Genomic DNA, 12399 nt, shown 5'->3' on the forward strand with positions numbered 1-12399 from the left:
CTTTCAGATTATCTGGATTGAAAAATACTCATTTTCATATAGTACCTTGAACATAAGAAATCACCCCAAAGCCTCTTTACAGAGGCCCCATTACACAAAATATAATACTAAGCCAGGGCAGATGATAAAAGGTTTTGAAAACAAGGATGAAAATTTTAAAATCAAAGTAGGTCTTGAATTCCTGACTTAAATAATATTTTTCCAAGTATTAAGTATAACGCTCTCCAAATGTGTATAATAATTAGACCAAGCAATAGTCAAAGCTCTAATTATACTTGCAGACTATATTTTTTGTGAAATCTACCAGAAAAGGTCAGCAAGCAGTACAGTGTTGGTGAAATAGACTTGGTATAAATTAAGCTATGGGCAGCAGAGATTTAAGTAAAGTCAAATTCATGGAAAATACAATATGGGAGCCAGGCCAAGATAGAATTGGAATAACAAAGGCATGAATGAGGTTTTCAACAAATGAGCTGATGCAGGAACAGAGTCGAACAATGCAATGGATTTAAATTATGCAGGCTTACTGAAGGCACTCATACACAATAAATAGATCCTAGTACCTTAATATGACACTGCAGTAGCAAACAGTTTGATTCAGCATCAAAATGAGTGAGCGCATGCATGAATGTATGGGGGATGAATGTGTGCGCACGCACAGGGGTGAGTATAAGTTGGCAGTAGGCGAGGGAGGGAAATGAGAAAAGGCAATAGCTAAGGAACAGAGATTCTGGCCAGAACACAAGACACTGGCTTCCCTCTTGCCAATAATAGGTTGCAGCAATTTTGCTTCATCTGGTACTGGAAATCTGACAATTTAGGGGGCTACTGCATTGAGACTTACTTGTCCTATTTATCTGTATTAGCAGCTCCTTGATAGTACAGAACTCAACATGTGCTAAAGGTGAGAATGCCAAGAATTGTTTTTTAAAAGATTAGATTACTTATAGTGTGGAAACAGGCCCTTCGGCCCAACAAGTCCACACCGACCCTCTGAAGAGCAACCCACGCAGACCCATTCCCCTACATTTACCCCTTCACCTAATACTACGGGCAATTTAGCATGGCCAATTCACCTAACCTGCACATTTTTGGACTGTGGGAGGAAACCGGAGCCTTGGAGGAAACCCATGCAGACAGGGGGAGAATGTGCAAACTCCACACAGACAGTTGCCTGAGGCGGGAACTGAACCCAGGTCTCTGGCGCTGTGAGGCAGCAGTGCGAAGCACTGTGCCACTGTGGAAAGTTAATTGAACTATTAGTGTTAGGAGAATAATGCATCTTTTCTTTTTGCTTAATTGCCCCTTCATTAAAAGCATGTGTGGTGTAATTTAAATGCCATCCACAGAGATTTGTACTGTTGTGAAAATGACCACTATGGCGGTTCTTGTAAATACAAAGAATTAAAAGTAGATTTTACACAAAATGTAGTCTGCAAGCATAATTAGTGCTTTGACTACTGCTTCATAGTCTAAGTATTAGACACACGTTTACAGAGCCCTACACAAAGTTAAATATTACTTTTCTAAATGTTATCAGTTAAGCTAGGAATTCAATACAAGGTCAAAACGTGTAGCATTGGAAAAAATTAGCAGGTCAGGCAGCATCTAAGGAGCAGGGCAGTCGATGTTTCGGGCTTAAGCCCTTCATCAGGGACGTGACATCATTTTCAACTCTGATCTCCAACATAGAGTCATACAGTCATCGAGATGTACAGCACGGAAACAGACCCTTCGGTCCAACTCGCCCATGCTGATCAGATATCCCAACCCAATCTAGTCCCACCTGCCAGCACCTGGCCCATATCCCTCCAAACCCTTCATATTCATTTACCGATCCAGACACCTTTTAAATGTTGCAATTGTACCAACCTCCACCACCTCCTCTGGCAGCTCATTCCATACACGTACCACTCTCTGCGTGAAAAAGTTGCCTCTTAGGTCTCTCTTACATCTTTCCCCGCTCACCTTAAACCTATATCCTCTAGTTCTGGACTCCCCCACCCCAGGGAAAAGACTGTCTATTTATCCTATCCAAGCCCCTCATGATTTTATAAACCTCGATAAGGTCACCCCCTCAACCTCCGAAGTTCCAGGGAAAACAAACCCAACCTATTCAACCTCTCCCTATAGCTCAAATCCTCCAACCCTGGCAACATCCTTGTAAGTCTTTTCTGAACCCTTTCAAGTTTCACAACATCATTTCCAATAGGAAGGAGACTAGAATTGCACACAATATTCCAAAAGTGGCCTAACCAACGTCCTGTACAGCAGCAACATGACTTCCCCACTCCTGTACTCACTATTCTGACCAATAAAGGAAAGCATACCAAATGCCGCCTTCACTATCCTATCCACCTGCAACTACTTGCAAGGAGCTATGAACCTGCACTCCAAGGTTTCTGTGTTCTGCAACACTCTCCAGATCCTTACCATTAAGTGTATAAATTCTGTTAAGATTTGCTTTCCCAAAATGCAGCTGCAGCACCTCATATTTATCCAAATTAAACTCCATCTGCCACTCCTCAGCACATTGGCCCATCTGATCAAGATCCCATTGTAATGAGGTAACCTTCATCGCTGTCCACTGCACCTCCAATTTTGGTGTCACCTGCAAACTTACTAACTGTACCTCTTATGCTCACATCCAAAACATTTATGTAAATGACAAAAAGTAGTGGATCCAGCACCGATCCTTGTGGCACTTCACTGGTCACTGTCCTCCAGTCTGAAAAACAACCCTCCACCACCACCCTCTGTCTTCTACCTTTGAGCCAGTTCTGTATCCAAATGTCTGCAGTCCTCACTTCCTTCTAATTCAATACAAGGAGCTAGTATGGAATGTGATACAGGAAATCAAAACTAAACAGATTTTTAAGCACTTGCCCAGCTCTAAAATCTTCATCAAGACCAAGGTATGGTTTTTTGGAAACAGTGTTATATGGTTGATCCTTTGTTCACCTTTAGACAAAGTCACATCCTTTCATTGACACAATTCGAATGTTTCTTCCTCTGAATATTTCCTTTCTTCTAACTTCCAGAAGTACACTCTCTTTTTATCCATGCTAAAATCATCCTTGTTAAGACTTCACAGCACTGACATTAAAACTTGCATGCAGTCTTTAACTCCTAAGTTCTTCGCTTGCAGCATCGCAAAACATTTAGATTCACTTCGTCAGAACTTTTCTCTAAACACAAATTCCTGCACGATAGACCTAAACAAGAAGACATGCCCAGGGACTCGAGCCACCCTACCATACATCAAAGACATCTCAGAGATGACAACCAGACTACTCTGGCCCTGAAGCATCATGGTAGCTCACAAACCTACTACCACACTGAAACAGCTCCTTATGAATTCAAAAGGACCCCCATATCAACAACCAGCAGAACAAATGTCATATACAGAATACCCTGCAAGGACTGCAACAATCATTACATTGGACAAATGGGCAGGAAGCTAGCCACAAGGGTAAATGAGCACCAACGAGCCATCAAAAGACATAACCAACTATCATTGGTATCCATACACACAGACAAAGAGGGACAGCTGTTCGACTCGGACAACACAACTCTCCTGGCACAGGCTAAACTCAGACACGCACGGGAATTCCTAGAGACCTGGAATTCAAATCGAAACTTCATTAACACAGATTTGGACCCCATTTACCAACCTCTCAGAAACAATATCACCTACCACAACAAACCAAGGCAGATAAATAGCAAGCGGGACAGAATACCAACGCTGCACTGGAGGCTCACTGATGATGTTACCTGACATGGTGACAAAACATCTGAGAACAAATCTACCAGCTCAAGTCTACCTTTTCTCTAAACAATTCTTTCAAACTCTAGCTGGGCATCATCTAATTCCACCTTCCTATCTCACCTTACCTTGTACTTTGACATTGTTTTCAGCCTTTTACCTTGATTTTATAACAAATATATCTACATAACTACTACAATAAACATTTGCCAAACTGAAAACCTACATTCATGCAATCAATCCTTCCAATTATTCTGACAGATCTTGGTTAATTTGCATCTCAATTCTCATTATCTATCTCATTTCAATACTCTTTCACATTCTTACCCAATGAAAATGAAACAGCACAGGCATTTTCAACTTATCTGGTTTCTTGGAGGATAGTATTTTAAACTTTATTGATGACTAAGAACAGCCAAAAGTAAATATCGGAAATTAGAAAACCTTCCAAACAAAATCAAGTTACCTGAATGGGTTGGCAAGCATGGCTGCCATTACTGGTAAGAATTGCTGACACAGCTTGTAGAATCTTGCCTGTTTCTCCCCAAGCAACGACCAAACTGAAGAGGCAGGCACAAGATAAAGCAGTCAGTGACTGGCTGATATTGTCTGCCATTCCAGTGCTTCTTATTGTTGTTTCTAACAATAAATGGAAGAGAGATTCTGCAGACAAAACCACATTAAAATTAATTAATACATACATTACTCATAAAATTCACAGTGATTAAACAAAGTCAAATAAATATAATCAAAACTTTCACACACCTGCTTCTCAAATATTGTTTCAGGCACATCTTCGCTCTTTCCCATCTTTTAATTATATTTTTAAGCTTACCACAAACATAGTCTCAAGTAAAGTAAAGAACATCTGTTCTCAAGCGTGCACTTAAGTCACTAAATCAAAGCTTACATAGACCCTTTTTCTCACCAACCATCCATAGACAGTCTAATATCCCCACATGGTGACACTACCAACACCAAAAATTCACAGATATAGAGAACACAAGCATCAAAATTTGAAACTACAATTTTCTGAAGTATGTCTACCATACAGCTAATCCAGAACACAAAAATAAATATTCTGTCTGTTTGTTTTTTAAAAGATAATGGCCTTCATTTTGCTTATATGGAAATCAGAATGTTAGTGTGCTCTGTTCATACTTTAAATGAAATATTTAAAATATGAAACCTCAAAATACCCAACTCACTTTTCAGAACAAAGCTTTTGTAGCTTGTTCATGGATGCTGCGAGGTAGCACAATAGCCTGAATTTTGTGGTCAACAATGAAGTAACAGTAACTCGAGAATTGGTCAAAGATCTCATGGTCTCTGTGCAGTAGATTTCACGTTGCCCCAAAGTTATCTGAAGCTGGTGAAAAAGGAAGGGGCCTTTCTGGAGTCCAGCAAAAGTGATGCGGGTAACCAGGGTAAGCAACTATTGACAATGAAGTATGTGCTCAGACAGCAAAGCAGCAAGCAAAATGCACCAATGATCCTTCACTTTTATTAAACACTACCAAAAATGAAATAAATTTATGCAACAGCATGTAAAATTTACAAAATTGCAATTTTACCATAATGATAAACAAATATAACATTAGTTATCCAGAGTCAAAATGCTCTTCAACCACAGTCCAAATCACAGGTAAGAAGAAACCTGTTTGCAATATTCATTAACTTGTCTGCAACGGAGATATTAGAGGAAAGGACAACTTCTCAACAATTCATTGTTTCAAGTTTGTAGAGACTGCAAGAGTCAGAACATTTGGATTTATGTTTTAATTTGTGGTGTGGAGCTACGGTACGTTCACCTGTGTGGGGGTGGGGGAAGAGTGAGAGAGAATGCAAATGAATGCCACATTTAAGGAGCAGAATGTAACAAGTCGATATATTAGATGGGTGGCACAGTGGTTAGCACTGCTGCCGCACAGCACCAGGGTCCCAAGTTTGATTCCAGCCTTGTACAACTGTCTGTGTGGAGTTTGTACATTCGCCCAGTGTCTGCGTGGGTTTCCTCCCACATTCCAAAGATGTGCAGGCCAGGTGAATTGGCCATTCTAAATTGCCCACAGTTGTTAGGTGCATTAGTCAGAGGGGAGCGGGTTACTCGTCGTGTGGACTTGTTGGGCCGAAGGGCCTGTTTCCATACTGTAGGGAATCTAATCTAAGATAAATTATAGATCTATTAGACGGATACTGCTTGCTGGTAATAGCATGGCTGATGTGCTGGGCCAGAACTGTGGTTTGAGAAAAAGTGGCACACTGTCTCAGAGGCAGGTCAGCTCATCTGAACAGAAAATCGACAAGACGGGACTTGGGAGCAAATCAGAAAGATCTGGAATATTGTGCCTTTTTGTGCCGTAGGTTGTGGACAGGTTAGGCTATGAGATCTTTGAAGGAGAGGACCTGAAAATATCTCAACGAGGAACAGAATCTCAACCTCTATGAAACTTGATCAGTGACTCTGGCTGAGAAAATTCACAAAATCTGTTTTGATTGTGTCCACCATTTAATGTGCAGTTTACATCATTTGACCAGAATTCACCTCATTTTAATTCTGGGTGCTCGAGTATAAGTCGAATGGTGTTGAGTCTACCCTGCTGACTAAGTTTTTTTGCCCATCTGTTTATAACAATAGAATGCTTCAACTTTATTCTGTTTGAAAATATCTTAGAGCAGCTTATGGATTCCCACATTCCTTACATTCTATAATCTGCTCAAGTTTCCAGAGAAGTGATGGTGAATGCTACAACTTGCTGTCATTTCTACCACAAATCTAAACCATTAACTGAATTGTGTTACCCATGAAGAACAGTTGTTTTCTTAACATTTTCCAACCAGTTTCAATTTGCATTGTACAATGATCAACAGAAGCTTCAATAACTGGTGATTTTCTTCTATTTCTACCACCATACAAACATTGACTGTCACAAAAAAGTATATCAAATAACTGAGATATTAACATCAATTTAGCTCAATCTGCATTACTTCATTCACGTAAAGCTATCTTAATTCTGATGTATTTAGGTTACCCCTGCAACAAGATTACCATCAACCACTCCTATTGTGATTGCCTGACAAAACAATCCAACTAATTTTTAGCTTGTTGATTATTTGCTAAAACATTCAATATCTCAATAGGTCCAAAACTTAACTTGTTAATAACCTTACCTAGAACATCGGGTGGTTCTGACTGGAGACCTTCTGGCTGTTGTCCTTGAAGCATATCAAGTAGAGCCTGTAAACTTCTCAGACACAATGCAGGATGAGAGAATCGAGTTTCTTTGATAAGCTCAAATACACCACAAAGTCCAATTCCTATGATCTGTTAACACAAGAATTCAGATTATGCACCATTGCATTTATGACAGCTGTATTTACGTTTCCTATGGAAGGAAACTGCAACTTCTTTTGCTATAATTCAAACTATTACATGATTGCATCTCTCCAAGCATTGTTCATTGCAAAACAAAGAGACTGTTTTACATATGGTATCAGAGAATCATCAGGGTACACAAGGGGGCCATTCAATCTGCACAAGCACTTCAAATGAGAATCATTATCTATTCCAATCTCCTGCTTTTGCCCAATATCCTTGCATGCTATTTCTACTCAAATATTCATCCAACACCTACTTGAATCTCTCAATTGATGCTGCCTTTGCTACAATTCCAGGCACTGCATTCCATACTACTTTCTGTGTCAAAGGATTTTCCTCACATCACCCTTGCTTCTTTTGTGCATCACTTTAAATCCAATCCCTCTTGTTTTCATTCCTTTACAATTGGAAACAGCTTCCCCCAATTTACTCTATCTGGCCAGTTCATGATTTTGGAACCCTCTATCAAATTTCCTTTCAGACTTCTTTGCAAGGCAAACAGTCCCAAAAACTTCAGGCTATCTGCATATCTTTAAATGTTTGTCGAGAACAAAAGTTCACTGGATGTGATTGAGGAAAATAGTTGTGCACAGTGCTGAAGACCATTCCATAGAGGAATATTTTGATTGCAATCATGAGGATGAGGTTTACTAGTTATCGTAGAAGCAGGGACTTAGAACTTGGATTCTGCAAAACAGGTGACTATTGGCTTCTGTATGCAGAAATCAAGATGATTTATGGCACAGAAGGAAATTACTTGGCTCAACGCAACGCTGTTGGCTGATAAATGATCTGATCTCGACATGTCTTGTAGGCTATTAGGTTGTCGCACTTCAGGGACAAATGGGTATACCTTTCAAATGTGTTTATCTTTAACATTTCTAGAATTCATAATACTTTACTTTTGTAATACAATTTTAGCAGCTTACCTTGAGTGAAGTCACTATGGTCTTATGAAACCATAGGGCTGTTCTCAGAGAAAGACGATTCATGGTAGTTTAACTATGCCTCAGAGGTTGAGAAGGATATTCCTTCATGGTAACCTCAGCTGGCTTGGGAACTGAACTCAAGCTGTTGGCATCACACTGTACTGCAAATGTACCGTCCATCAAAATGAGCTGTCACCTCGCAACCCCACCACTCCCCCAATCTCTTCCCAACATCTCATGTTACCTTAGGTAGTTTAATTGGAGGTTCCCTTGATTCTTCCTCTTCATCACTGTCCGACTCTCCACTCTGAACTGAATTCTTTGAGGCCAGAGTCAGGGAGGCTTCTTTCCTTTGCCATTCCAAGACACAGTACCGTACATTACAGTAAACGTTGAAGGCTGAAGGGTTACTATGGATTTTGATATCTGGAATAGGCGTTGCATTTTCCAAATTCTCTGTCTAAAGGAAAGCACATAACTCAGGTTGCTACTGCATCAATAGTAAATTCTTATCATACATTTTGTAGCTCACAACTCATAAATGTTCTGGAATTTGATGTAATCAAGAGCAGACGAGCAGTATCCAGGAAAGAAAATTTAGTTGGGATTTTCAGGGGTATTTGGTACTTCTTTATATAAATCATCATAATCTCTGCTCCATTAGTGTTAACCATGTTTACATAGCTGTATTGAAATTTGAAATAGCATTAGATAGCCAGTGGCAAGTAGAATAGATTTGTGATGGATATCAATGACTGGCTTGACTTCCCAATGTTAGATTATTGATTGCTATATTTTTCATAAGGAAGGCTACTTCTTGGATCATAGAATGTAGTCATGATGCTGAAGGAGAGCAACAGAGCGTAACAGAATGCTAGATATATCTTTGGCAAGCATATCGCAGCAAAACTTGATGTGATCCAATGAGATCTCATGATTGATGGAGTTGATCACTTATATTGCACAGAATGTATGGTAATAGAAACAAGTTACTTTGTATGTGGAGAAGCTACATGAAAATGATAAACAGGAATGATATCACCAATGATTTATTGACCTTGCCACAAAAATGAAAACATTCAACATGAAGTATATGTATTCTGAAAATGAAACAGCAGGCTTAACTAAAAATATGGATGAACCATTACCTTCTTGACCAGTGTCAACCTTTAAAAATTATCGATCCTCAACCTTTCCAAAGGTCATTAAAATTAACTATGTTGAACAGATGAGACGAGACTAACCTTCAAGTTTCAGGATTACCTCATCATCATTCTTAATTTCAACATCTCATCCTCATGATCCAGAGCACATATTCTACCCAACTCGGAAATTTAAATTTGAAAAGTGCATTTGTTTCTTAAAATATTAATACTGGTTTTTTTTTTCCCTTTGCTCCTGACATTTCCCCAAGTTCTGTAATGGCTTACTTTAAATGTTTCAATAATTTGGTGGCTTGGCAAAATTATAGAAGAGAACAAAAATTGGTGGATTAACTACACTCAACTTTATTATCAAAAAAGGAGACAGTGTGGCACACATGCTGTCAAACATCAAAATCAGGAAGCTGAACTCTGCTCTCTCAAACTTCACCATTCCTGTACCTCATTGCAAGATATGGCAACTTACCCATTAAATATGCCAGAAAATACTGTGGTTGTACATTCAAGCAGAGATGAATTTTCTTTTGTAAAAATTCAATATATTTCAATTACTGCCAACAACCACCCTGCACAAAACATATCACTTTTAAACAGATGCCCTACTCATTAAGGCTTTAATTATTGTTGGAGGATTATAAAATATTTCATACTTTGTGATTTATGCCTTTAATCCCTTTCATAATTCTAATTTCTGTTTCCCTTGGTTTCATTTTCCATACATTAAGATAGCACGTTAAGGTACACTGCCAGAGTCAAAACTTCAGACTCAATGAAAATTCTTCAGTGCAATTAAAGGAGACAGACCATTCCTGGTCTGGTTCACAGGCAAGTCCCAGGTACCCTTTCAAGGGCGTGGCTACATCCTGACTTGGCAATATCCACAACACAAGCCCAGAGAAAACTGTGGTAAACTGTAACTCCAATTAATGATGAGCATCACTCCTTGACCCATGACAACAAAATCTGTGACTAAGTAGCATTTCACGATAACATTGATATGAGGTGTGTGATTAACATATTTTAACAATTTAATTTAGAGCTTGGATGTGAATTAGCACCATGTGTGTTTTAAGCGCTGTCTGAAGCAATTTAATTTTTAACCTGTAAGTATTTCTACAGCTGTGGGGATTTTTCTTAAAAATAAATAGTCTGAGAGATAGTTCTTCGAGCCTCACAAGAATTCGCTTTCATTGGGGAGAATTTCTAAAAGTGAAGAAAATAAACATTTGTGTATTAGGCTTTCAATTTAGGATGTTCTGGAAATTGTGTTTTTCTTTTGATTATGGAAACACTCATAACTTGGAAAAAGCTTCTGGATTTCAGTCTGCATAAGTCTTTGCTGAAGCTGGATGTATAAAACAATTGTGCAAGATGAAAAGAATTGGGCTACAAATGTTAAGAAACAGATTACCTCCATGTAAGGAGTTTAGTTTGAAAGTTCCAGACCAAGTGTGTTTATAGTTAAAGCACTGAAGGAGCTATTTGCAGCTGAGAAAAATCTAAGCTCAGTTCAATCAAGATTCAAGGAAGGGTCCATCAGATTCTTAAGGTAAAGAATTGAAGCCGCAGTTAAATTAATCCCGGCAGATGGGAATTCTCTCTCCAGTGAGCACTATAAAGGAATGCTTTTCGGAGTAATGGGTTCATGTTTTATATTATTTCAAACTGTTTAAATTTGTGAAATGCTTAAGTAGTTCACTTTATTCTATTTTATCAAATTTCTTTTGCATAATACTTGTTTAATTGTTAAAACCAAATCCGCACTTTTATTTCAGTGAAAGTTCACTTTGTTAGAAGCTTTAAAAAGCACGAGCTACTAAGTCAGATTTCAGTTTGGGATCTCTCCATAATAACTTTCAAAAGCTGATTGGGGCAGATGTTCGCAGGTAAAGGGATGGCTGGAAAATGGGAAGCCTTCAGAATTGAGATAACGAAAATCTAAACACAGTATATTCCTGTTAGGGTGAAAGGAAAGGCTGGTAGGTACAGGGAATGCTGGATGAATAAAGAAATTGAGGGTTTGGTCAAAAAATGGAAACATATGTCAGGTATAGGCAGGATAGATCGAGTGAATCCTTAGAATAACGTAAAGGCAGTCGGAGTATACTTAAGAGGGAAATCAGGAGGGCAAAAAGGGGACATGAGATAGCGTTGGCAAATAAAGTTAAGAAGAATCCAAAGGGTTTTTATAAATGCATGAAGGACAAAAAAATAACTAGGGAGAGAATAGGGCCCCTCAAAGATTAGCAAGGCAGCCTTTGCGTGGAGCTGCAGGAGTTGGGGCAGATACTAAACGAATATTTTGCATCAGTATTTACTGTGGAAAAGGACATGGAAGATATAGAATGTAGGGAAATAGATGGTGACATCTTGAAAAATTTCCATATTACAGAGGAGGAAGTGTTAGATGCCTTGAAAGACAAAAGTGTATACATCCTCAGGACCTGATCAAGTGTACCCTAGAACTCTGTGGGAAACTAGCGAAGTGATTACTGGGCCTCTTACTGAGATATTTGTATCATCGATAGTCACACATGAGGTGCCAGAAAACTGGAGGTTGGCTAACCTGGTGCCACTGTTTAAGAAAGGTGGTAAGGACAAGCCAGGGAACTATAGCCCAGTGAGTCTGACGTCAGTGATGGGCAGGTTGTTGGAGGGAATCCTGAGGGACAGGATGTACATGTATTTGGAAAGGCAAGGACCGACTAGGGATAGTCAACATGGCTTCATGTGTGGGAAATCATGTCTCAAAAACTTGATTGAGTTTTTTTGAAGTAGTAACAGAGGATTGATGAGGGCAGAGTGATAAATGTGATCTATCTGGACTTCAGTTAGGCGGTTGACAAGATTCCCCGTGGGAGACTGGTGAGCATGTTAGATCTCATGGAATACAGGGAGAACTAGCCATTTTGATACAGAACTGGCTCAAAAGGTAGAAGGCGGTGGAGGGTTGTTTTTCAGATTGGAGGCCTGTGACCAGTGGAGTGCCACAAGGATCGGTTCTGGGTCCACTAATTTTAATCATTTATAGAAATTATTTGGATGTAAGCATAAGAGGTATGCTTAGTAAATATGCTTAGTGATGACCCCAAAATTGGAGATGTAGAGAACACCAAAAAAGGTTACCTCAGATTACAACGGGAAGTTGATCAGATGGGCCAA

General features: G+C 39.2%; 1 protein-coding gene across 14 annotated transcripts in view; it reads right to left on the bottom strand.

Moving 5' to 3' along the window:
• mycbp2 (MYC binding protein 2) overlaps positions 1-12399 on the bottom strand; it is a 256550-nt gene that overhangs the window by 191462 nt on the left and 52689 nt on the right. For all 14 annotated transcript variants that reach the window (XM_087987962.1, XM_087987958.1, XM_087987960.1 and 11 more), the window contains exons 3-5: positions 8319-8534; positions 6938-7091; positions 4233-4429 (exon numbers count right to left, since the gene is read on the bottom strand). In XM_087987962.1, the coding sequence (XP_087844088.1) occupies positions 4233-4429; positions 6938-7091; positions 8319-8534 (567 nt within the window). The remainder of the gene's footprint in view (positions 1-4232; positions 4430-6937; positions 7092-8318; positions 8535-12399) is intronic.

This window comes from Chiloscyllium plagiosum, unplaced genomic scaffold (genome assembly GCF_037043375.1).
Source record: "Chiloscyllium plagiosum isolate Xiang-an unplaced genomic scaffold, Cpla_swu_hap1 HiC_scaffold_6, whole genome shotgun sequence".
NCBI classification, from domain to species: Eukaryota; Metazoa; Chordata; class Chondrichthyes; order Orectolobiformes; family Hemiscylliidae; genus Chiloscyllium; species Chiloscyllium plagiosum.